The 27,341-nt window shown below is 38.8% G+C and overlaps 1 protein-coding gene across 8 annotated transcripts in view; it reads right to left on the bottom strand.

Moving 5' to 3' along the window:
* ANO4 (anoctamin 4) overlaps positions 1 to 27,341 on the bottom strand; it is a 460,570-nt gene that overhangs the window by 176,257 nt on the left and 256,972 nt on the right. For all 8 annotated transcript variants that reach the window (XM_082349613.1, XM_082349609.1, XM_082349612.1 and 5 more), the window contains 2 exons: positions 10,634 to 10,770; positions 7,733 to 7,891 (listed from right to left, as the gene is read on the bottom strand). In XM_082349613.1, coding sequence (XP_082205739.1) covers positions 7,733 to 7,891; positions 10,634 to 10,770 — 296 coding nt within the window. The remainder of the gene's footprint in view (positions 1 to 7,732; positions 7,892 to 10,633; positions 10,771 to 27,341) is intronic.

Below are 27,341 nucleotides of genomic sequence, written 5' to 3'. Positions count from 1 at the left end.
TTCAGTTTGTCCGGACAGATTTATTTTAGACACTCATCATGGTTTGAACTATAAAAGAAGGGAGGAGTCTCTGGTCCTTTCCCCTTCATTCTCAGAGCTCTGGATCCAGAGAGAACATCTATAGTAACAGTGGTTGCAGAACATAAACAGGGATGAAAATAGGAAGGGTAGGATGGGCAGGAAGCCTGTGAAGGCAGAGAACAATCTAGGTGAGATTAGCACCTTCCATGGGGAATCTTTGTATAGTTTTCCCTTGAATAGGTGTAAAGCAAGACTAGGATGGGCAATCAAGTACAGTTTTTCAGTTCTGGGTTGCTCTATAATTTTATTCCCTGATGAATCTAAAACCAAATCCTCTGGGCAGATAAATGTCTGAACGTTGACAATGTTAAACATGTTACCTAAGGTATTCTAAGTTCTTCCAAGAGCACTGAAGGTAATCATTAATCTCATTCATGCATATACATTATTAGCAATATATAGTCAGTTGATGTTGCTATCCTAATGGTTACATTTTAAGGTATTTATAAACTGTATGAAAAATTTTCCAAAAGCTTTGCCTTGAAAAACTATTTTAAAAGTAAAAATGTTAATACACTGTGTTTAGCTGTTATGATAACTATAATGATGGTAATAGATTTATTAATTGCTTACAATATGACAGGTACAGAGATAAGCACTTAGTATGAATGATTTCATTTAATTACCATAATAACCCATGAAATAGATCTCATCATTAGCCTCATTTTGCAGATGAGCTAACTTTCCCAGGAGCACATAGCTTTTAATGATGAAAACAAATGAGAACTCAGAATGTCTGACACCAGACTCTTAACCACTGTGTTAGTTACCTGTTGCTGGGTAACAAATTACCACAAACTTATAGGCTTAAAACAACACATATTAATGAGTTTACAGTTTCTGTAGGTCAGGAATCCAGACACAGCTTAGCTGGGTCCTCTGCTTCAGGGTCTCACCAGGCTGCAATACAGGTCTTGGCCAGGGCTGCAGTCTCAAGAGAGGCTCGACTGAGGAAAGATCTATTTTCAAGATCCGCCAGTTGTTGGTAGAGCTCATCTTGTGGTTGTAGGACTGAGGTCCCTGTTCTCTGGCCAGTTGTCAGCTGGGAGCAACTCTCAGCTCCTAAATGCCACCCCCCCCCTTTCTTTGCATAGGGGCCCCCTTCATAGACTGTTTCATAATATGGGAGCTTACATCTTCAAAGTCAGTAAAGGAGAGTCTCTCTAATTCCAGTCAGCTGAGACAGGGTTTTATATACCATAATATAAATAACCACAGAAGTAACATCTCACTACATTCGCCATATTCTGTTGGGTAAAAGCAAGTCACAGGTCTCACCTGCACTCAAGGGGAGGGAATTGCACAAAGGCATGACAACCAGGAGGCAGGCATCACAGACTTTAGGGTCTGTCCACCACAATCACTAGCCAGGTAACAGACTGCAATCATGCTTCTGCCACCCTCTCAATTTTTGCCAGATCTGTGTATCATCTACAACATTTTAATTTCCTGTATTTCCTGAATTTGACTCACTTTTAAAAATACTTTACAAAGAACTTTTATATCACAGTCATAAATTGTTTGCCATGAATAGAAGGTAAAACAGGTAAAATAAAAAAGATTTACACTGTACTGTGTATTCACCTGCATGGGCTCACTTAATCCTCACACAGTTCATGGTAAATACTATTATCCTCATTATTAAAAAGATGGAAGCTGAGATCCAGAAAAGTTTGAAAAACTGCTCAAGACCACTCAGCTTATAAGTAGTTGTACCAAGATTCAAATCCATGGCTACTGGCAGCCAAAGTGCAAGGAAATACAGTCAAGATAGCACCCAATTTCATTACTCACCCCAATTTTCCTGGTTCCCTTTCATAACTCCACTTGTGTCCTAACTTCTTCAACCCTGAGATTCTTTTTCTTTTTTAACATCTTTATTGGAGTATAATTGCTTTACAATGTTGTGTTAGTTTCTGCTGTATAACAAAATGAGTTAGCTATATGCATACGTATATCCCCATATCTCCTCCCTCTGCGTCTCCCTCCCACCCTCCCTATTCCACCCCTCTAGGTGGTCACAAAGCATGAGCTGATCTCCCTGTGCTATGCGGCTGCTTCCCAATAGCTATCTATTTTACATTTGGCAGTGTATATATGTCAGTGTTACTCTCTCACTTCGTCCCAGCTTACCCTTCCCCCTCCCCGTGTGCTCAAGTCCATTCTCTACATCTGTGTCTTTATTCCTGTCCTCCCTTAGGTTCATCAGAACCATTTTTTTTAGATTCCATATATAGTTGTTAGCATACGGTATTTGTTTTTCTCTTTCTGACTTACTTCACTCTGTATGACAGACTCTAGGTCCATCCACCTCATTACAAATAACTCAGTTTCACTTCTTTTTATGGCTGAGTAATATTCCATTGTATATATGTGCCACATCTTCTTTACTGAGATTCATTTTTAAATACCAGGAATCAACATGATATAAGGGTAAAGAGCAAGTAGGCTCAAGTTTTAATCTGGGCTTTATCTCTTACTGGTCTTGCCACCTGGAGCAAGTTACTGCTTTGCCTCAATTGTCTCACCTATAAAATGGAGATGATAATAGTAAGTGATTCACAAAGGCAAGAGTGAGAATTTAATAATACTAGTTTTTGTCATCATCTCAAAGAAAAATGTCCAAGATTCCCAACCCTGAGTGCTATGCATGTGTTTACTACAGTGAGATATTCCAATCCTTCTGAGAAACAAGTGAAAACACAAACAGGCTATTTTGACACATTGCACTCTTTTGTGAATTTCTGTATTTAAAGCTTACTATATTTTCTCTTTGGAGGGGGCAATGTCCTTGAGTAGGACTGAGAGGATGGGGTGTTAGGCCCAAAGCAAAGGGTTGGCTTAAGCTAGGAGCACAGTCAGAACACCCTCAGCAGCAGGGGCACGGCTGCATTTGTGGACATAGATGCAGGCAGGTGGGTCCCTGCATGGGAGGAACTCGTGGCCATGCTTTTTTTATTGCTTTGAGGACGCTGCTCCAAAAATTCTTCCCTCACTTTTCCCCAACCATCAAGTTTGCCTCTCAAATTATTTCTATTAGCATGAAATCATGCAGTTATTTCTCCCATCTTAAATAAAAAGAACGCTTTCTTGACCCAAAGTCTTACACCAGTTATCACTCCATTTCCCTCTTTTCCTTTACAGTGAAACTCCGTGAAAGGGCTATTTCTATCTGCTGTCTCCACATTTTCTCCTCCCATTCTTTCTCGAACACATTTAGTCATGATTTCACTTCCACCTCTCTGAGGAAACTTCTCTTGCCCAGCTCCCCAGAACCCTCCACATTGCTAAATTCAGTGACTAACTTTCAGTCTTCATCTTACTCACCCTGTCCATCAGCAGCATCTGACACAACTGCTCCTTCCCTCCTGAAACACTTCCCTCCAGGCACCACACCATCTAGGTTTTCCAGCCCAGATCTCTGCCTGTCTTCCAGACTCTTCCCTCCTACTCAACATCTCCACCACCGGGACAGCTCAAACTTAACACGTCTACAAGGGAACCCAGCAGAGGGAACTCTGCTGCCCTGTAAATGGCAGTTCTTCCAACTCTTTATTTTTCTGTTTTTGGTCGTGTCATGCAGCATGTGGGATCTTAGTTCCCCGATCAGGGATGGAAGTCACGCCCCCTGCACTGGAAGGGCGGGTTTGTAACCACTGGACCACCAGGGAAGTCTCTCTTCCAACTCTTTAAATGTACAGTGTATGACAGATGAATGGCCTGTGACTCCTCCTTCACATCACTCATTCAATCTGTCTTCAGTTTCCATCGGCTCTACTTACTACTCTTCTCAGCATCTCCTCTGCTGTGCACTTGGCCACGCCACCATCACCTCTCTCTTGGATTCTTGTGACAAATCTCCTAACTGACCTCTCTGCTTCTGCCCTCACCACCTCCCCACTTCCCACAGTCTACTATCACCAGGAAACCCCAATGACCCTAATAAAACAGAAACCAGATCTTATCATGCCTCAGCTCAAAACTGTCCAGTGATTTCCCATGTCATGCAGAGAAAAACTAAAGTTGCCCAGTGACCACTAAGACCTGATGTCATCTGGCTTCTGTTGCCTCTCTGATATAATTTCTCACTATTCTCTACTCTGCTCAGTCAACTCCTGTCATACTGGCCTCTTCACTGTCCCATAAACACACCAGGCGTGCTCCTGACTCAGGGCCTTTGCACATGCTCTTCTTGTTCCCTGGGAAAGAGGCCCGCCTTTACCAACTTTCATAAAATTGCAAGCCCCTCTCGACACTTCCTGCTTTACTTTTTTCTCCTTAGCATTTATTGTTCTTCAACACAGATTTCCTCATTTATTTTGTTCTTAAGTTCCAACAGGGCAGGAATTTTTTGTCTATTTTATTCACTGCTGAGTTCTTAGTGCTTAAGGCAGTGCCTGGCAGAGAGTAAGTATGTAATAAATATGTGTTGAATGAATTAACTATCATCAAGATGGTATGATTTATATAAATACAGTTATTTGGTAAACAACTGATGATATGAGTTTTCCCCCATGTTCTGTGTGATTCTAAAGAGGAAGGGTGATCCATTAATCTAACTGGTACTCATACATCCCAAATAATTCCAAAGTCATCCATGACCTGACCCTTTATATGAAGGAAGATATAAACCTCTTATTGATAATGATTTAAAAATAGGTACCAAAGAGTCAATGATGGACATAAAATTTAAAATGAAAAAATATTATTTTTTATTTATAAATTCATCAAAATGTGAATTTATAAATATGAGTTTACCTTTAAAGAAGGGAATCTCTTTAAATAGACGGACACTTAAGAAGAAAATCACTTGGATTTGATACTTTATTTGGGAACTTTGCTGTGAATTGCTTTCTCTGGGCTAATATGAAAGATGAGTTACAGAATAGTAAAGACCCAGGGTGCCAAAACAAGCACTTACCTGCTGACTAATCAGGTGGGGGGCATAGTTTCCACGAAAGATGAAATTTGACTACATCCTCACTTTTATCATGAATTAAAGATTTTCCTGGCTGTGTTTCTTGACTTTCAATGTTAAAAGAGATAAAGATTCTCTTTCTATTAAACTGTTCAACTACAGAGCCTGTCTTCACCGATTTGGAAAAGAAAGCTTCTAAGTCTGTGAAACATTTTCCATAACTGTTGGACATCATGACACACAGCTAATGAAGACGATACTAATAATTCATACAACGTACTTAGTGTTCATCACTGATTATGCATCAGGTGTATGTGGATTCACAGGAAGCCCCCTGGGTTTTCTTTATTCTTTTCCACCTTGAACTATGTTCTTTGTTTTATGTATAAAAGGTGGAAGTAACTTCTGGAAGCTGAAATAGCTATTAAAATTGTTGCCTTTCTACTGCAACTGTTTATGAAAACACTAGATTTAAATAAAAGTGGCTTCTGATGGGTTTTAAATCTAATAATACAATGGAGATACAGATTTACTGTTCATACAAGGGACATTTTATTTTAATTAGTTGTGACAGGGAAAATTAATTTAGCTATAATTTCCTGCTACTTCTAAGCAAGGAAGGATGTGCAGAGACCCCCCGCTTCTTGCTGAGCTGGTTGAGGCTGTGAGGACGCAAAGCAGAGCTCAGAGACGGAGTTAGAGTCAAACTGTGCTACTTATGCAGAGTTTGGGCCACAGGGAAAAGCTGCTTAGGAAGAAGTTTCCAGAAAAAGGAAAACCAAGCTGTTGGTAGTGGATAGAGGACTGTAGGGAAGCTGCCACCAAGAGAAGAACTTTTGGGGGGAAGGGAGAGAAAGAGATGCTTAGATACGTTTTTATGAAGTTTTGCCATATGGTGATATTGCCCTTTTCCCAACTGCTATTTTTTCCAGTAAACATTAAAATAAATACCTAGGTATTAAAATTTGTTTTAAATTAGAACCAAACAAAATTATCTTGTATACCACTAAAATCATATGAGCTGAACATCTAACACACTATGGTCAACTCTGGACTACACAGCACCAACTGCACACTAAAAGACAGAATAACCCTCCTCAGCTACCTGCTCCAATTCTGGCAGCTGAATACTGTAGTACAGATGATTTTTAGGAGACATACAGGAGATTTGTCATTTCTTTAGTAATGTATTTTATTTGGAAAAGTATTAGGCTTTTTGAGTTTTAACTCATAAGCCACAAAATGACATTGAAAAGACCTACACAAAAGAAGCCCCAGGAATGGAGAGAATAGTTATGAAGCTCAAAATATAAATCTTTCATTAATTGAAGAAAGCTACCTAGTTTTGATGGGAATCAAAACTTTGACAGAGTCAGAACGGATCACACAAAGGACTTTTGTTATTTCAGATCATGTCGCAAAACAGACCTTTTATTTCTTTACATAAAAATTCTGAAACTTAGGATAAAAGATGAAGAAAAGATTTTTGGGGATAAAATATTAATGCACTATCAATGTTAAGAAAAGAATACACAACTGTCTCAACAGAAACTTAAAGAACAAGATTTATCAAAGGCATGTTCAGTGGGTATAGGAAAGATTTTCTGGAACCCCACAAAAGTGGAAAAAACAACATATTTAACTCTGTTTGTTGCTCTGGGGGAAACTCCAACTGAAGCAGTCTTTTGAGCTATCTGCTTCCAGTTTCCTGAGAATGAGAATCTGTTCCCTTAAGGCTATACTCATCTCACTGTTTTCCTAATTCTCTTTTTGGAGACTTCCAGAAAAATACTGCTTCTGTTTTATAAATGTTCCAGAGTTGAGGCGGGTCTAACAGACCTAGAAAAATCCTATTTATCTAAAGTGTCCCAAGATTAGCATGCAACCTTCACCGAATAAAGAAAAACATGGATGTCTGACTTCAAAGATCTATCCTTTAGCCTTGAAAAGCAGAATCAGAAGCAAACACTTTGAATTGGCAACATGTTCTTCTGGACTAGGAAAAGCTCCAGAAGCTGTGCTCAGTGTTCAGGGAAAATCCGAGAAGAGTTACATAATCCAGCTAACAGGGCCAAGTTCTAGAAATGTGCACAGCGTTTCTGGGTACACAATAATCCCACTGTGGATTATTATCAGAGGCTTGGCTGGGCCTCTTGTACCATCCTCAAACTTCCCCCGCAGAGGAGAGAAGGGGAAGAGTAAACACTGATAAGGTAATCCTTGAGTTTGGGAACTTGATAAAACCAACCTGAATGTCTTTTAAAAACAGAATCACTTTGTAAGTCCCAGCTGTTTTTGGCCAAATCAGCCAGTCTCTTCTGCTGCGTGTGAGGATACCCAAACCCATTACGTTTCCTGAAATGTAAAAAGAGCCTCTATGGTGGGGTGATTGCATTTTATCCGAAGTATTCTTTAATCTATGCAAATAGAACCCGCCATTAACATCGAGAAGCAGTAGATGCAGGAAGTCAGGTAAACTATAACACTCTGAAACAATCCATTTAATTTGAATATTTTGATTTTTATGGAATCTTTTGGCATTAAAATGCTCTCAAAGGCAAACTGTGCTGCGAAAATCGAATTGCTAGAACATTCTCCACACACTGCAGATTGGCAAACCCTCAGCAAATGAAACATTCAGTTAACATAATGACTAACTGCTTATTTTTTAATTGTCTCCCAATATGAATAGATGTATATTTATATTTTTTCTCATCCAAGCAAACTATTTACCTCTTTCTCCATTTGTAATCCTTCTGCTCTAATATTTCTTTCAAATATTTCTCTCTTTTCCATCTGGGGGTTGGATTTTCTGTACACAAGAATGTAGTCAATTCGACACTTTCCATCTCTGAAGTAAAGTCCATTTGATTTGTTTTTTTCTGGTACTGTCTGCACACAAAGAGAAAGGGACCAGTTTAAGACACTCAAAACTGAGCCTTGGGGCTTCCCTGGTGGCACAGTGGTTGAGAGTCTGCCTGCCGGTGCAGGGGACACGGGTTCGAGCCCTGGTCTGGGAGGATCCCACATGCCGCGGAGCAACTGGGCCCGTGAGCCACAATTACTGAGCCTGCGCATCTGGAGCCTGTTTGCCGCAACAAGAGAGGCTGCGATAGTGAGAGGCCCGTGCACCACGATGAAGAGTGGCCCCCGCTTGCCGCAACTAGAGAAAGCCTTCGCGCAGAAACGAAGACCCAACACAGCCAAAAATAAATAAATAAATAAATAATTAATTAAAAAACAAAAAACAAAAAAAACCCTGAGCCTTGGGTGAGTAATATTAAAGAACAATTAAAACTAAATGCATTTCCTTGTGTTTTATCAAAATTACACTTTTATTAATGAAAAATGTAAACAAGAGGAAACAAAATAAAAATCGGAAAAAGCAGTCAAATGGGCAAAACTTAAGACACCTAACAATACCAAATGTTGGCAAGGATGTGGAGCAACTGAGAATTCTCACATTCTACAAGTGAGAGTGAAAATTGATATATTTACTCTGGAAAACACACTAGCATCATCTTGTAAAATTGAACATTTACATAACATATATCCCTACAGAAATTCCTGGTAAAGCAACTAGGAAACATGTATATGAATGTTCACAGCAGCATTATTCATAAGAGAAAAAAATTGAAACATAGGAATCAATGCAAATCAATGAACAGGCAAATAGATAAATAAACTGTAGAACAGTGATACAGTGGAATATTATACAGCAGAGAAAACGAACTACTGATGCATCTAATAGTAAGCAAAAATCTTAAGAACAATATTGACAGAAAAAAGCAAGTCACAAAAGACTTTATACTGCATGATACCACTTTTTATAGAGCACAAAATAAAATCAATGTAAAATAAGTTGTTAAGGCTACTTATGTATGCATGGTAAAACGATTTTTAGAGAAAGAGAATAAAAAACACAAAAATTCAGGAAGACAGTCCATCTGGTAGGAGAGAAGGACGGGACCACAAGTGGTTTGATGGTTTTAGTAATACTTTAGTTCAGGGTTTCTCAAATTTTTTGCCCACAATAAGAAAAATATTTTTCTTGTGATATTTGTGTATACAGTTGTGAACAACAACGGGGTTGAATCCACTTGTAACTTACAGTCATAGTGGGGCCTCCATATCCACAGTTCCTTGGCATCATGGATTCAACCAACCATATACCATGTGGTAATGTAGTGTCTACTACTGAAAAACATTCATGTATAGGTGGACCCACACAGTTCAAACCCACATCATTCAAGGGTCAACTGTATGCATAAACACAAAAAAAATTAGAGGACACAGTACACATCAGTTTCTAAATAGTAGTATGAAGAAGGAACACATGCCAGACCTCCAAGGCCATTGCTAGAATCCATATTCATGCACAAGTGACATGCATGCAACCTCATCCAAAAGGAAAAATCTCAGTCAGGAGTGATGGAAATAACATGTCTCATACCTGGTGTAGGTATTTATAATTGATGACCAATCCTCACTGACTATTTTTGGCTTCTGCCTTAAGAGGTACTCAGAACTCTACCCAAATAAACACTTTCTTAACAATCATCTGCCAGGGAAGGGAGCTATCCTGTAGATTTAACACATTAGCATCTAACTGCAAAACCAGCCAAGGCTTCAAGAGGAGGGTTAGCAAAGCCCTAACCTACCAAGACTGTTTCATCATCTATAAATTAAGGGGATTACACTAGCTGCTTTTTGAGGTGCCTTTCAAGGCCTTCCTTTATGCCACATTATGGCATCCAAAGTTTCTGTGTGAAGAGATGATGATAGAATGAGTTTTTTCTTACAAAAAACAAAAACAAAAACAAAAAAACCCCATACATAGATAAGTAGCATATGGTATTTATAGAGAGGACAGGGAAGCTTGGTAGAAGTAAACAATTTTCCCTGGTCAAAGGTGTTATCCTTTCACTAGTTAACAGCCTCTAGAATAATAAAAACTTTAAGAATACACAATAAATTAGTGACTCTGATCTCTGTTCCTATCACCTAAACCTAGTGCATATACAAAGGAGATATTAAACTCCACTGAGACACAGCTGAGCAACAGTGAATGCCTTTAACAAAATACTTTTCCCCCCCCCCAAAATGACACATGAACAGATGGGTCTATTTACAATTGCAATGAGTTTCCAGATTACAGAGGCAAATGGAAACTCAGAGAGGCTTCAGACAACACAACACCTACTGAGATCTGGTCCACTCTGTGTCACTGTTCTACGTGCTGGGAGATTTCAACAGAAATTGATTTCATTTCAATTTTACAAGATTTCAACATCCTTGTAAAGCTAACCTTTTACTAGTTAGCGACACCCAGAATTGTAGATCATTTTAAAATGATGGGTGGTTTTAAGAATCTTCTCTATAAAAACAAAATGCCTTTAGGTATAAGGTAAGTGCATGACCCACTGAAAGTTTGTTTTGAGAGTAAGTAGATTTCGGATCCCTGAAATGTGCTCGACTCCTAGAGGACATCACAGAATTACAAGACCTGGTCCTTTTTTTCCTCAGGAACCCACAGTTCAATGAGATGATGACTTTAAACAATCTACTGGAATATGCTTCTCAGGTTCCTGCCTGGATCAAGAATCGTGTTTTTAAGAAATCGCACACTCTTACCTCTCCCGCTGCTTCCAATCTGCTAGCATCATCTGAAGTACTGGTCAGGTTTCCAGGGTGAAGGAGAGAATCATCATCTTTGCAAGGACTGTTGACAGCTTCCAATTCATCAAAAAGAATATTGACATCCTTGGCCACTAGAATCAAAGTAAATACAAGTCGGGGTAAGAATCTGGGATCTTAAAAGCAATACTAAAAGTAAAGACATCTTGGGACTTTGCTGGTGGTGCAGTGGTTAACAATCCACCTGCCAATGCAGGGGACACAGGTTTGAGCCCTGGTCCGGGAAGATCCCACATGCCACGGAGCAGCTAAGCCCATGTGCCACAACTACAGAGCCTGTACTCTAGAGCCCGCGCATCACAACTACTGAGGCTGCATGCCACAACTACTGAAGCCCGCATGCCTAGAGCCCATGCTCTGCAACAAGAGAAGCCACGACAATGAGAAGCCTGCGCACCACAACAAAGAGTAGCCCTCACTTGCCACAACTAGAGAAAGCCCGTGCACAGCAACGAAGACCCAACACAGCCAAAAATAAAAATTAAATTAATTAAAAAAAAATTAAGACACTTAAAAAAAAAGTAAAGACATCTCCCTTTGGCTTCATATTTTTTCATTGTTTCAATAACCCCTTGAATGACAGGTATATTATTTCCTAAGAGAAACGGATGTCAGATGTAAAACATGTTTGACCAGTGTCTTCATTAGGCAAGATGGACAATGTGAAGCAAAGTATCTTCATAGTGTAAATATAACTTGTCTTCCATGATAACAGGAGGAGTTGTGTTTGCTTAGCTTTCCTTCATATAGTTGTTTAGCATAAGGTTCTTTAAGACTTCTAAGAACTCATTTTGTGTTGGAGATGACCTATATTTTAAAAATTTTTTGTTTTTATTTAAATGCCATACAACTTGCTAAGTGAACCCGTAAATGTGCTACTTGCATAGTTCAGTAAGAACTGGGATTTTATTTCTCCTTTGTTACTTCTTTAAGGCCTAACAGAGAAAAGCTGATGCAGTAATAAAGCATGCAGTTAGGTTTTTTGCCTTTCTTCTTCCTCTAATCATGAATTGGAATTATGAATTGAGCCACTCAGGAACTCTCCCAAAAGACTCTTGATGTTAATATGTCAACAGATAAAGCACTGTATATGGAGTCGTAAATACAGAATACCACACTCAAATGCACACAGTGTTGCAGTACGCCAGAAAGCAAAGTTCAACACTAGTGGATGGGAAAATATAATGCCAGGTATGGGTCCCTTCGTTATTTTTTATTGAAGTACAGTTGATTTATAATGTTTCAGTTGTACAGGAAGAATGTACATTTATATATTTATTCTTTTTCAGATCCTTTTCCATTATAGTTTATTACAAGATATTGAATATAGTTCCCTGTTATACAGTAGGTCCTTGTTGTTTATCTATTTTTATATATAGTAGTGTATATCTGTTAATCCCAAATTCACAATTTATCCTTCCCCCTCTTTTTCCTTTGGTAACTGTAAGTTTGTTTTCTATGTCTGTGAGTCTATTTCTGTTTTGTAAATATGTTCAGTTGTATCATATTTCAGATTCCACATATAAGTTAAATATGATATTTGGCTTTCTCTGTCTGACTTCACTTAGTATGATAATCTCTAGGTCCATCCATGTTGCTGCAATGGCATTATTTCATTCTTTTTTATGGCTGAGTAATATTCCATTGTATATATGTATCACATCTTCTTTATCCATTCATCTGTCAATAGACATTTAGGTTGTTTCCATGTCTTGGCTACTGTAAATAGTGCTGCTATGAACATCGGGGTGCATGTATCTTTTTGAATTGGAAATTTCTCTGGATATATGCCCAGGATTGGCACTGCAGAGTCATTTTTAGGTTTTAAGGAAAACTCCATTCTATTCTCCATAGTGGCTGCACCAATTTATATTCCCACCAACAGTGTAGGAGGGTTCCCTTTTCTCCACACCTTCTCCAGCATTTATTATTTGTAGACTTTTTGATGATGGCCATTCTGACTGGTGTGAGGTGATACCTCATTATAGCTTTGATTTGCATTTCTCTAATAATTAGTGACATTGAGCATCTTTTCATGTGCCTGTTGGCCATCTGTATGTCTTCTTTGGAGTAATGTCTATTTAGGTATTCTGCCCATTTTTTGATTGGGTTGTTTGGGTTTTGTTTCGTTTTGTTTTGTTTTTTTGATACTGAGCTGTATAAGTTGTTTGTGTATTTTGGAAATTAAGCCCTTGTCAGTCGCATCGTTTGCAAATATTTTCTCTCAGTCCATAGGTTGTCTTCTTGTTTTGTTTATGGTTTCCTTTGCTGTGCAAAAGCTTTTAAGTTTAATTAGGTCCCAGTTGTTTATTTTTGCTTTTGGGGTCCCTTCTTTATTGACTCAAATTATATGCCAACATTGAAGTTCACTTTTTTCTTTGATGCTTTAAAAACAGCTAAGTATTTTTAACCTATCAGAAGCTGCTGACCAGTATAATTTATAGGAGTTTGAGTTCTATTTATCCAAGCATACAAAAGAGTATTCATTCTTTCATCTAAAAAAATTTTAGAGGTGTGCACACTATGTGTCAGGCACCGAGCTGTGCAGTGACTGTACCTTGGTGAATAAAAGTGATGTGTCTTCCTGCCCTTCTGGTAATAACAAAGCAAATAATCAAAGAAATGTGAAGTGTGGTGAGTGCTATAAAGAACAGAGTCTAGATATAGAGAGAACAAAGATAATGTACTTAGACGGGGTGACCAGGATCTAAAGCTGTATCCAAGTGTGTGATTTGGGGCAATTCATTTAACTGCAAGTTTTTCATTTGTAAAATAAAACAGGCATGGGAATAAAATGGACGTTTATTGCTTACTATGATAGGCTGAATCTGGACCCCAAAGGTGACCTAATCCCTGGAACGTGTGAATGTGTTATCTTATATGGGAAAAGGGACTTCATAGATTTGATTAAGTCAAGATCTTAAAATGGGAAGATTATCCAGGATTATATGAGTAGGCCAATGTAATTACAAGAGAGGCAGGAAGGTCAGAATGAGAGAGAGAGAGACACTGGAAGATGCTATGCTGCTGGCTTTGAAAATAGAGGACAAGGTCACAAGGCAAGGAATCTAGAAGATAGAAAAGGCAAGAAAGCAGATTCTCCCCTAGAGCCTGTAGAAGGAACACAGTCTTGCTGACACCTTGAGGATGTCTGACGTTCAGAACTGTAAGATAATAAATCTGTGCTGTTTTAAGTTACTAAGTTTGTGGTAATTTGTTACAGCAGCAAAAAGTAACTAATACACTTACTAGAGGTTTTGAGGCTCTGAGGCTACAAAGGAAAAACATCATAATCTTTTCATACAATCAAGGTTTAGGAGCATCTACACTGGGCCAGGCGCTGTGCCAGGTGCTCAAGAAGAAGCACTAACACTTTGGAGGAAGTACAGTATGCTGTGGGAGATGTCAAAGTCAAAGACAACTTCCCTGACCACCCTATGTAAAGAAGCTGCCCCTCACCCAATTACTCTCCATCTCCTCCTCTCACTGCTCATTTCCTTCACAGCATGTATCATAGACTGTAATTATTTATTCATTTGTTTACTTGTATGCTGGATGTCTACCCTATTAGAATATAAGTTCCATAAGGGCAGGGACCCTGTCTGTCTTGACTGGTGTACAGAGGTCCAGGCATGGAGTAAGCCCTCAACTCATATTTGTTGAATAACAGAATGACCTCAAAGTGGTCACTGTCTAATGATGTGTAAGAGTCCTATTTTCTCCACTGTTCTATGGCTCTGGGATCTTGCATATACGTTTCTCCAAACATAATTCTTATTCACAAGCCAGGAGCTCCACAGTTTCAAGTAGATACTGGTTAAATTTTCAAGGAGATAGTGATGACTTTCTAAGTAGATACTGGTTATATTTGAACAACGGGGTAAAAATATTCTTTTAACAACATCGGAAGACCTGCTTACTATTTTCCAAACTCTACTGCTTAGCTGTGTGAATTTGTGTTTCCAACTCCTCACTGGTGAGACAGGTACAGAAAACTTCTTTAAGCGTGGCTGAGAGTATTATGTGAGATTATGTACACGTTAGCAGGGTGGCTGACATATGGCAGATCCATAAGAAATGTTGGTTTCTTGATTTTAGACTCTGGGACCTTAAGTTAGCATTTCAGCATCATCAATACAAAAAGGCAGAGGAAGCATTTACAAGTTGGAATGGTTATTCAGAGGGATGGATTGGGATGAGATGTGAGATAAAGGGGGAAGCTAAAGAGGACACTGAGATTTTTGTCTTGGTGACAGGCTCTCACTGGGGAGAAACTCTTGAATATCCATTCATCCATCCATGAGAATTGCCCCTATGCTTTTGCCAAGGATAGAAAATTACCACGTCATCTTCCACCAGTATCACTTTCTGGTGTTGGCACAATCTGTTCAAGAAAGGCTTTGACATCTCTGGTCCTCAACTGGCCCTAAACTGTCACCCTGAAGGCATCTGGTATGGTCTGGAGACATTTTTGATCTCAAGGGGTGGTGCTAGTCATATCTAGTGGGAAGAAGCCAGGGATGCTGCTAAATAGCCTTCAATGCACAGAACAGCCCTTACAGCATAGAGTTCTCCAGCCCAAAATGTCAACAGTGCTGAGGTTGAGGAATTCTGCTCTACATTAAAGGCCCAACTATTTGATTCTACAGGGACCAGCTATCTTGGAGAAAGGGAGAGAAGCCCTTTGCTTTCCTTATTGCTACCCACCAGAATTACTCTCTGGAAGTTATTATGGGACTGATGCTACCTGAGTGCTCAAGGGAAATCAGTATGTCAGGCAATCTGATTCTTGTACAATGAGTGGTATGAAGGCACCATTACTACCTGCCAGTCTCTCAAGACCTTCAGCCTATATTAGAAATGCTGAAGCATCAGAAAATGCTCAGCTGATGGATTAAAGTTTTACTGAGTTCTGCCCACCAGAGCAACAGTCAGCTCTACACACCACAGGTCCCTCCCATCAGGAAACTTGCACAAGCCTCTTAGATAGCCTCATCCACCAGAGGGCAGACAGCAGAAGATGAACTACAACCCTGCAGCCTGTGGAACAAGAACCACATTCACAGAAAGACAGAAAAGATGAAAAGGCAGAGGGCTATGTACCAGATGAAGGAACAAGATAAAACCCCAGGAAAACAACTAAATGAAGTAGAGATAGGCAACCTTCCAGAAAAAGAATTCAGAATAATGATAGTGAAGATGATCCAGGACCTCTGAAAAAGAATGGAGGCAAAGATCGAGAAGATGCAAGAACTGTTTAACGAAGACCTAGAAGAATTAAAGAACAAACAAACAGAGATGAACAATACAATAACTGAAATGAAAACTACACTAGAAGGAACCAATAGCAGAATAACTGAGGCAGAAGAATGGATAAGTGACCTGGAATACAGAATGGTGCAATTCACTGCTGCAGAAGAGAATAAAGAAAGAAGAATGAAAAGAAATGAAGACAGCCTAAGAGACCTCTGGGACAACATTAAACACAAAAACATGCGCATTATAGGGATCCCAAAAGGAGAAGTGAGAGAGAAAGGACCCGAGAAAATATTTCAAGAGATTATAATCGAAAACTTCCCTAACATGGGAAAGGAAATAGCCACCCAAGTCCAGGAAGCGCAGAGAGTCCCAGGCAGGATAAACCCAAGGAGAAACACTCCAAGACACATAGTAATCAAACTGACAAATATTAAAGACAAAGAAAAATTATTGAAAGCAGCAAGGGAAAAATGACAAATATCATACAAGGGAACTCCCATAAGGTTAACAGCTGATTTCTCAGCAGAAACTCTACAAGCCAGAAGGGAGTGGCATGATATACTTAAAGGGATGACAGGGAAGAACCTACAACCAAGATTAGTCTACCTGGCAAGGATCTCATTCAGATTCGATGGAGAAATCAAAAGCTTTACAGACAAGCAAAAGCTAAGAGAATTCAGCACCACCAAACCAGCTCTACAACAAATGCTAAAGGAACTTCTCTAAGTGGGAAACACAAGAGAACAAAAGGACCTACAAAAACAAACCCAAAACAATTAAGAAAATAGTCATAGGAACATACATATCGATAATTACCTTAAACGTGAATGGATTAAATGCTCCAACCAAAATACACAGGCTTGCTGAATGGATACAAAAACAAGACTCATATATATGCTGTCTACAAAAGACCCACTTCAGACCTAGGGACACACACAGACTGAAAGTGAGGGGATGGAAAAAGATATTCCATGCAAATGGAAATCAAAAGAAAGCTGGAGTAGCAATACTCATATCAGATAAAATAGACTTTAAAATAAAGAATGTTACAAGAGACCAAGAAGGACACTACATAATGATCAAGGGATCAATCCGAGAAGAGGATATAACAATTATAAATATATATGCACCCAACATAGGAGCACCTCAATACATAAGGCAAATGCTAACAGCTATAAACAGGAAATCAACAGTAACAAAATAATAGTGGGGGACTTTAACACCTCACTTACACCAATGGACAGATCATCCAAAATGAAAATAAATAAGGAAACAGAAGTTTTAAATGACACAATAGACCACATAGATTTAATTGATATTTATAGGATATTCCATCCAAAAACAGGAGATTACACTTTCTTCTCAAGGGCACATGGAACATTCTCCAGAATAGATCACATCTTGGGTCACAAATCAAGCCTCAGTAAATTTAAGAAAATTGAAATCATATCAAGCATCTTTTCTGATCACAACGCTATGAGATTAGAAATGAATTATAGGGAAAAAAACGTAAAAGACACAAACATATGGAGGCTAAACAATACGTTACTAAATAACCAAGAGATCACTGAAGAAATCAAAGAGGAAATCAAAAAACACTTAGAGACAAATGACAATGAAAACATGACGATCCAAAACCTATGGGATGCAGCAAAAGCAGTTCTAAGAGGGAAGTTTATAGCTATACAAGCTTACCTCAAGAAACAAGAAAAATCTCAAATAAACAATCTAACCTTAAACATAAAGGAACTAGAGAAAGAAGAACAAACAAAACCCAAAGTTAGCAGAAGGAAAGAAATCATAAAGATCAGAGCAGAAAAAAATGAAATAGAAACAAAGAAAACAATATAAAAGATCAATAAAACTAAGAGCTGGTTCTTTGAGAAGATAAACAAAATTGATAAGCCATTAGTCAGACTCATCAAGAAAAAGAGGGTGAGGACTCAAATCAATAAAATTAGAAATGAAAAAGGAGAAGTTACAACAGACACTGCAGAAATACAAAGCCTCCTAAGAGACTACTACAAGCAACTCTATGCCAATGAAATGGACAACCTGGAAGAAATGGACAAATTCTTAGAAAGGTATAAACTTCCAAGACTGAACCAGGAAGAAACAGAAAATATGAACAGACCAATCACAAGTAATGAAATTGAAACTGTGATTAAAAACCTTCCAACAAACAAAGGTCCAGGACCAGGTGGCTTCACAGGTGAATTCTATCAAACATTTAGAGAAGAGCTAACATCCATTTTTCTCAAACTCTTCCAAAAAATTGTGGAGGAAGGAACACTTCCAAACTCATTCTATGAGGCCACCATCACTCTGATACCAAAACCAGACAAAGATACTACAAAAAAAGAAAATTACAGACCAATATCACTGATGAATATAGATGCAAAAATCCTCAACAAGATACTAGCAAACAGAATCCAGCAACACATTAAAAGGATCATACACCATGGTCAAGTGTGATTTATCCCAGGGATGCAAGGATTCTTCAGTATATGCAAATCAATCAATGTGATACACCATATTAACAAATTGAAGAAGAAAAACCATATGATCACCTCAATAGATGCAGAAAAAGCTTTTGACAAAATTCAACACCCATTTCTGATAAAAACTCTCCAGAAAGTGGGCATAGAGGGAACCTACCTCAACACAATAAAGGCCATATATGACAAACCCACAGCAAACATCATTCTCAATGGTGAAAAACTGAAAGCATTTCCTCTAAGGTCAGGAACAAGACAAGGATGTCCACTCTCACCACTATTCTTCAACATAGTTTTGGAGGTTTTAGTCACAGCAATCAGAGAAGAAAAAGAAATAAAAGGAATACAAAGTGGAAAAGAAGAAGTAAAACTGTCAGTCTTTGAAGATGACATGATACTATACATAGAGGATCCTAAAGATGCCACCAGAGAACTACTAGAGTTAATCAGTGAATTTGGTAAAGTTGCAGGATACAAAATTAATGCACAGATATCTCTTGCATTCCTATACACTAATGATGAAAAATCTGAAAGAGAAATTAAGGAAACACTCCCATTTACCACTGCAACAAAAAGAATAAAATACCTAGGAATAAACTTACCTAGGGAGACAAAAGACCTGTATGCAGAAAACTATAAGACACTGATGAGAGAAATTAAAGATGATACCAACAGATGGAGAGAGATACCATGTTCTTGGATTGGAAGAATCAATATTGTGAAAATGACTATACTACCCAAAGCAATCTACAGATTCAATGCAATCCCTATCTCATTACCAATGGCAGTTTTTACGGAACTAGAACAAAAAATCTTAAAATTTGTATGGAGACACAAAAGACCCCAAATAGCCACAGCAGTCTTGAGGGAAAAAAATGGAGCTGGAAGAATCAGACTCCCTGACTTCAGACTATACTACAAAGCTACAGTAGTCAAGACAGTATGGTACTGGCACAAAAACAGAAACATAGATCAATGGAACAAGATAGAAAGCCCAGAGATAAACCCACGCACATATGGTCAACTAATCTATGACAAAGGAGGCAAGGATATACAATGGAGAAAAGACAGTCTCTTCAATAAGTGGTGCTGGGAAAACTGGACAGCTACATGTAAAAGAATGAAATTAGAACACTCCCTAACACCATACACAAAAATAAACTCAAAATGGATTCGAGACCTAAATGTAACACTGGACACTATAAAGCTCTTAGAGGAAAACATAGGAAGAACACTCTTTGACATAAATCACAGCAAGATCTTTTTTGATCCACCTCCTAGAGTAATGGAAATAAAAACAAAAATAAATGGGACCTAATGAAACTTCAAAGCTTTTGCACAGCAAAGGAAACCATAAACAAGACGAAAAGACAACCCTCAGAATGGGAGAAAATATTTGCAAATGAATCAACGGACAAAGGATTAATCTCCAAAATATATAAATAGCTCACACAGTTCAATATTAAAAAAACAAACAGCCCAATCCAAAAATGGGCAGAAGACTTAAATAGACATTTCTCCAAAGAAGACATACAGATGGCCAAGAAGTACATGAAAAGCTGCTCAACATCACTAATTATTAAAGAAATGCAAACCAAACTACAATGAGGTATCATCTCACACCAGTTAGAATGGGCATCATCAGAGAATCTACAAACGACAAATGCTGGAGAGGGTGTGAAGAAAAGGGAACCCTCTTGCACTGTTGGTGGGAATGTAAATTGATACAGCCACTATGGAGAACAGTATGGAGGTTCCTTAAAAAACTAAAAATAGAATTACCATATGATCCAGCAATCCCACTACTGGGCATATACTCAGAGAAAACCATAATTCAAAAAGACACATGTCCCCAATGTTCATTGCAGCACTATTTACAATAGTCAGGCCATGGAAGCAACCTAAATGCCCATCGGCAGACGAATGGATAAAGAAGAGGTGGTACATATATACAATGGAATATTACTCAGCCATAAAAAGGAACGAAACTGGGTCATTTGTTGAGACGTGGATGGATCTAGAGACTGTCATACACAGTGAAGTAAGTCAGAAAGAGAAAAACAAATATCGTATATTAACACATGTATGTGGAACCTAGAAAAATGGTACGGATGAACCAGTTTGTAGGGCAGAAATAGAGACACAGATGTAGAGAACAAACGTATGGACACCAAGAGGGGAAAGCAGTGGGTGCCGGGGGTACGGGTGTGCTGAATTGGGCGATTGGGATTGACATGTATACAGTGATGTGTATAAAATTGATGACTAATAAGAACCTGCTGTATAAAAAAAGAAATAAAATTAAATTAAAAATTTTTAAAAAAAAAAGAAAATGCTCAGCTGAACATGTGGTCAGTAAGAAGACTGTATAACATGTAAACACTCCACAGAAGAAACATGTGCCCTTCGTCGGTATTTCACCAGTGTCACTGATAGATCCGCTTTAACTACAAGGTAAGTTTTAGGAACAAAGTACAACCTCCTTTGATGCAAACTTTCATTCTCTTCTTTAAGAAAACCCCCAACTCTGAAGTTCACCAATTTTTAGAAATCTATTTATTCAACAGGTAGTTACTGAGTACCTACCCTGGGCAGACACTGAGCTGGGCTAAAAGCTGGGGCTTAAGTACTGGACATGACAGGCAGGACCCCTGACCTCACAGAGTTCATGGTCCAGCCAAGGTGGGAGCAGGACCTCTCCCTCTCTGGCACAGACGTGACAAACATCCTCTTCATCCAAACAAGGTCACTTGTTAATGGATCCCATTACTTCCCTCATACTTTTTTTCTCAAATAAAAAAATGTTTGATAATTATCTGCCTGGTAGAATTCTGCAATTAGGCTCATTAAATAAGAGAGTCCAATGTTCAGAGAAGTCAATTAAGAATGGCAAGAGAGAGAAAGAGAGAGAATTAAAAAATTCCATGCAAACCAGGTATGGACCTGCATTGTATTCAGACTCAGGAAGGGCTGTGTGAACAGAACTTGGCAGTTAACATGGGTCCCAGCAGGTGGATACCATGCATGTGGGAAAGCAAGAGAGATCCCCAAATGATTCTCTTTTGCAAAAAGCAGGCACTCAGCCTAAAGAGACCCAGGAACTAAACAGCAGGGAATCACATTTAACAACTGAACAAGGGTCAAGAAACTCAAATTGCCTGGGAGACCAAAAATCAGCTACAGCCTCTGAGTAAAGCCAGAAACTCAGCATAGAAGAGATTTCTGAGGGCTGGCTTGTGATACTCTCCCAGAATGGAGGCAGAACAGAGAAGGCAGAGGGCCAGGAAGCAGGAGATGCTGACATTCTTCCTGTGTGGGAAGGCAAACTTGCCGCCGGAGTACTGAATCTACTCATCAAATATCTGCAATTATTTCAATTATTCCTTCAGTGAAAATCATTTGGGATGTTAGCGATTATTCGATTCTCTTGGGAAAAGAGACTGCAAATATACCGCAAGGGCTCAAACAAGTGAACTGATTATCTTCTGTCACTTGTTCATTAAACCAACATTTAGTTTAGGTGCGGGAGGTATAAACATGACCAAGACATGAGTGGGAAGCCTCGTACTTCCAGACAAGAGGATGAAATTGAGGAATCAGTGGTATAAAGGCAACGAAAAAACAAATCACAAATGTTTAGACTGTTTTAGAAACAGTCTAAAAGAGTAAAAAATAAATTCCAAAAAATCAAATAGTTCAACTCCCTGCTCTTTTTAAAAAATAACCCCACCTTGGCATTATAGTTCAGGAGTACTTTAATCTCAGTATTTTCTGATGCAGAGAAAATAAAGTGAAATTATAGGTCACTGAAGTAGACATGAAAGGGCTGTGCAGTATAATCCAAGTATCTATATTTGTTCTCCAGTGTGCCAGTTCATTATGCTATTTTTATCCTGAGTTCCAAATTATTACATCTGATGCGCAGAATTCTGAAGGTATTACATATTGACCTCAAAGCCTCATTAGAAAATGAAAAAAAAAAAAGAAAAAAGATTGTTCATGTCTCAATTTAAACACTTAGCTGGCTGTTTTATAACCAGTTCATCTTTACATTTAGGGTCCCTTTCAGGTGAAGGCCCAAGGCAGCTCCAAATTTGACACAAGGGCTAGCAAACAAGAGGTGCTCAATGCCCATTTTAAAATAAAAGCTAGTTTAAGATTATATCAATTGCCATTTTTTTCTTATTCTAATTATCTCAGTGCCATTGCTTGAAAGAATCTGTTTTTCTCTTGGATTCAGAGTTAAATAGGAAGAAAGTGGGAAAGGACGACAATTTATTCAGAGCTAACCAGGTGTGAAGGATTGTGAGGCTTGTTTTCTCCTTTCATCCTCAGAACACCTTATGAGACAGGTAGTATGAGAAAGAAGCCAGGTTCAGAAGTGCTAAGTATGGTCACACAGCTCATAAGTGACAGAGATGAATCTGAACCCAGGTCTGACTCCCAAATCCAGGCTATTTCTAGCTGACTCCTTGGTTTTGCGGAAAGCATTCTACTGTTCTTAAATCATGTTTGGCTTTCAAGAACAGGAAGTCATTTAACCAGCAAACAATTGTCACAGTTTTAACATTTATCTGAATAAAGCTAGACTTTACATCTGTAGCCCGACAAGTCTGACACTTTTACAAATTTAACAAATAGATCAAATTAAATGTTTTTTAAAAATTCAGGAAAACACACAGCCTCAGCACAGCTTTGAGCACCCTAGGCTGGGATTTTAAAAACCAAACACTGCTTAGCATTTATATGGCACTAGCAAGACTAGGGCCCTCTAGAAGTTCACTACTCTTCAAATGAATCTGATAATGTCCCTAAGGCAGAGACTGCCTGGTGGACCAAGAAGAAGAAAAAGTAAGCCTAAGTTAGAAAACTCAAAATAAATAATTGGCAAGGACATAAATCCTTCCTTAGCTGCCTTTATTCCTTTCTAATAGGTCAGTGGTTTTCAAAGTGTGTTCCTGGGAACCCCAGGATTCTTTTGAGGAACTTCAGGGGCCATGGAGGGGCCAAAAAGAAAACTGCGCAAAGTCCTACACCTTTTACCCCTACCTGCTCCAAAAAGCTCAGTTATCTGTCTTACACAGATATTATATGTGATAATATAATATATAATTATATTCTAATTATATAATATTTATATTACATAACATCAATGTTATTGATATTATATGTAAAAATATATGGGGGGGAAAAGACAGATTCCAACTTTTAAAAAGTTTGGAGACCTCTGCTAGTGTGTTATGGCAACAATTAAATGGGTATGTTAACATTTCCCCAAAGAAAAACTGGGATAAGCAAGCTGGGGTTCTAATGATTACAGATCTGAGAGCAGGCACTTTTTTTCTGCCGTGGAACGTTAAATCGAAATGCTTTTAAGATTCAAAATGTGCCTTTAAAAAAACAAGTCATGAGTTTTTAAAAAATGTGTGGTTGGGAAGGATGCTGTTTATAAAACTACAGAGCATACACGACGGCATGGGGTGCCCACAATACACTCTGCAACGGGGCCAAGATCATTAACTTGTTCCCAAGACAGCGTGTTTCTTAAGAAGAGCTTCTCTTGCAACTGCTCCATTCTAAAGAAAAGACAGACACCTTGGTCACTTCTGTAACAAGGCAGCTAATGATGGCACCTCTTACAGCCCTGGGAACGATATTTAGAGAAGGACTGTATACCTGGTGCGAACTTTGCTCAATAGCCTCGGTTCCCTTTTCACAACTAGAAACAAGGTCAGTGATGTTGTGCATTAAAAATCTTAAAAGTCTACTGACCATAACTGTCCCTTCTCTGGAAAGAGCGTGAGCTTTGGATTTAGACAAACCTGAGTTCAAACGCTAGTCCTCCCACTTACTGACTATTAGATTGGGATCTTTAACTTGTTCAAGCTTTAATTTCTTTATCTTTTAAGTGGGGATAATACAATGTACCAGAGAGGATTGTTGTGAGGAATGAAGACAAGGTGGCAGCCAACACGTCCACATCGCTTACCGTGTGCCAGGCACTAAGGGCTTTGCATAGATTGTCTATAACTACCTCCCTTTTACAGATGTGGAAATTAAGGCAAAGAGAGTTTAAGACTAAATAAAATAATACAGGTAAAAAGTCAACCACAGAGTTGCTAGACAAGATGTTCAACTCATGTCAGTTCCTCCCTCTCCCCCATCTTCCCCTTTGAAACAGCATAGCCATGTGAATTAAAAATACAATGGGAAATCAGGGCTCAAGACACTGGATTCAAAATGACTCACTGGATGTCACTGAGAAATGACTAAGTCTCATCACCCACAGAAGCAAGAGCACCACCAGTGTGGGAACAGCTATATGATTGCTTAGGGACATATGCAGGCACAAAGCGTCAGACTATAGTGTAACAATCATCCAATAATCCTTCCAACCTCCCAGTTCTCCTTCCAAATACTTTGCTATTTGCTCTCTTTCGTTCCCTAATCCATTAGAACCTAATGGACTATATCACAATAAAGTCTGTCAGGGTATGAATGCCACTCAGGAGTCCCCAGAGTCTATACAGTTGGACCTCTATATCCACAGGTTTCCCATCTGAGGATACAACCAACCCAGCCGCAGCAGACAGTTTCATTTCAGTCATTGCTGACATTCCCACTCCTCTACCTCACATTATCCAGAACTGCACAAAGGTTCTAGAGGTTTTGCAAACTACTCTGGTCTCCAAGCTGCTCCGCTGGCTACTGCTGAGCTGCCCCCTTTGTGAGTCTACAGTGGAATTCACTCACTCATGCATTAACAAAATTGACTGAGCAGCTACTATACTCCATACTCTGCTCAAGGAACTGGGTATACAACAAAGAAACAGGAAGATGAGACTGCTGCCTTCCCAGAGCCTCCAAAGTTCCCTGAATGCTGAAGGATCTGTTCCTTCCTCAGGCTGCAGAATCTCAGCCATGGCTGGCAGTTCAGGTGGCCCAGGCACAGTCCCCCCAGGCACAAAACACAGCCACTCCCTCTCTTCCCACCACTTACAAGAAGCCATGTTACCACTGCAGGACACTCCAAGGAAGCCTGTCTTAGGACATTCCTCCTGTCTATTTCTCTCTCTCTCTTTCTTCTTCTCCTATCTAAGCATCAGGCACTCAGGAGCTCAGACTTTCAGAGAACAAAAGGCAGGAACTTTAGGCAACACAAAACTCTGCAGAGGACTTCCCTGGTGGCGCAGTGGTTAAGAATCTGCCTGCCAACGCAGGGGACACAGGTTCGAGCCCTGGTCCAGGAAAATCCAACATGCCGCGGAGCAACTAAGTCCGTGACCCACAACTACTGAGCCTGAGCTCTAAAGCCCGCAAGCCACAACTACTGAGCGCACATGCCACAACTACTGAAGCCCACACGCCTAGAGCCTGCACTCTGCAACAAGAGAAGCCACCACAGTGAGAAGCCCGCACACCACAATGAAGAGTAGCCCCCGCTCGCCCCAACTAGAGAAAGCCCATGCACAGCAACGAAGACCCAATGCAGTCATAAACAAACAAATAAATAAATAAATAAATTTATTTTTTTAAAAAAAACTCTGCTGAAACAAAGGCGTTGAAGAGACCTGGCTGCTATGTTGGGATGAGAATAGAAAGGGAGGGAAAAAAAACATGATGGAAAAAATACACACACACCCAAACACAAGTACCCCCTTACATTAGACTGCCACACATAAAGGCTTTTCTCCTAGAAAGCAAATGGGTTGCTTTCATTTTGAACAATAAGACAAAGTTTTTCCTGAATCCAACTGTGCACCAAAACGTTCACCACTGCTTTAAAGTGTTATGCCTAGTACAGTACCTGGCATATGACAGGTGAGATGGATACATGAATGGGTGGATAAAATAACTCTTTCCTTCCTATAAGCCATACATCTGATATGGGGGAAGTTGAAAAACAACTTATGGATGGTTAACCATTCTGAGACATCTTCTTTTGAACAGATGAAGCTATACTTAGGGCATAAGCAATATAGGAAAAAATGTAAATGTATTTTACAACGTAGAAGCATGGTAGAGGAATTCTTGCATCAAGATGTAACAACATAAGAATCAAATTGTAAAAATCCAAAGTAGTTCATTTTTTCCTAATCATTTTTATCTCACTTTTTATTTAGCATAACAAGGACTGACATACAATGAAATATTGACTTTATCATATATTAATCATATTGCCTGGGGAGGTATATTCACCTTTAAAATGGAGAAAATAGTATCTATTAATTACAGTTGTTTTAACAATGACAAGAGATAGTAAGGGAGAGCACTTACTATGATGGCTGCTAAGACACTCAAGAAATGTTTGAAACATGCACACACACACACACACACACACACACACGCAGAGTCTTCGAGCCCAATCTTGAAGGTCATACATATATGTCCACGAATTCTAAGAAACAGTGAAATCTTTCCATCATCCTGCTAATCCCAATAAAAACATTTTTAGCAGACAAGGAGTTTTACTGATGTTCAAATCCTATATTTTTTACATTTTTTATATTTTGGTCTTTCAAAGCTTTCTATAAACAATAATCTAAGGCACAGTCCCTTGAAGAACCAAACTATGTGTTTTTATACTTAGAAATTTCAATGAACTGGTTAAACATCTGAATCATATTTAGAATCTCTTGTTAGACACGGAAGGTAGATAAACAGCCCAAATCTTTCTTACCAGAGTTGCCCCAGACTGTGTGGACAGCTTCCCAAACCTACTTAGCATAAAACTTGTTTTTTAAACAAGAAAATAAACAGATTAATTCTCAAACACTGGAAAATTCTTAAACCGATAAAAACTTGATTTGCTTTTTAAAATGAAGTAATATTTCCTTTTTCTTGTTTTCAAATTTAAATATTAAGTTCTCACAAACTTGTACTCTTCT

Source organism: Balaenoptera borealis, assembly GCF_965194805.1.
Source record: "Balaenoptera borealis genome assembly, chromosome: 13".
NCBI lineage: Eukaryota > Metazoa > Chordata > Mammalia > Artiodactyla > Balaenopteridae > Balaenoptera > Balaenoptera borealis.
The sequence above is the reverse complement of the archived record's forward strand: the minus strand, read 5'-3'. Positions and strand labels throughout refer to the sequence as shown.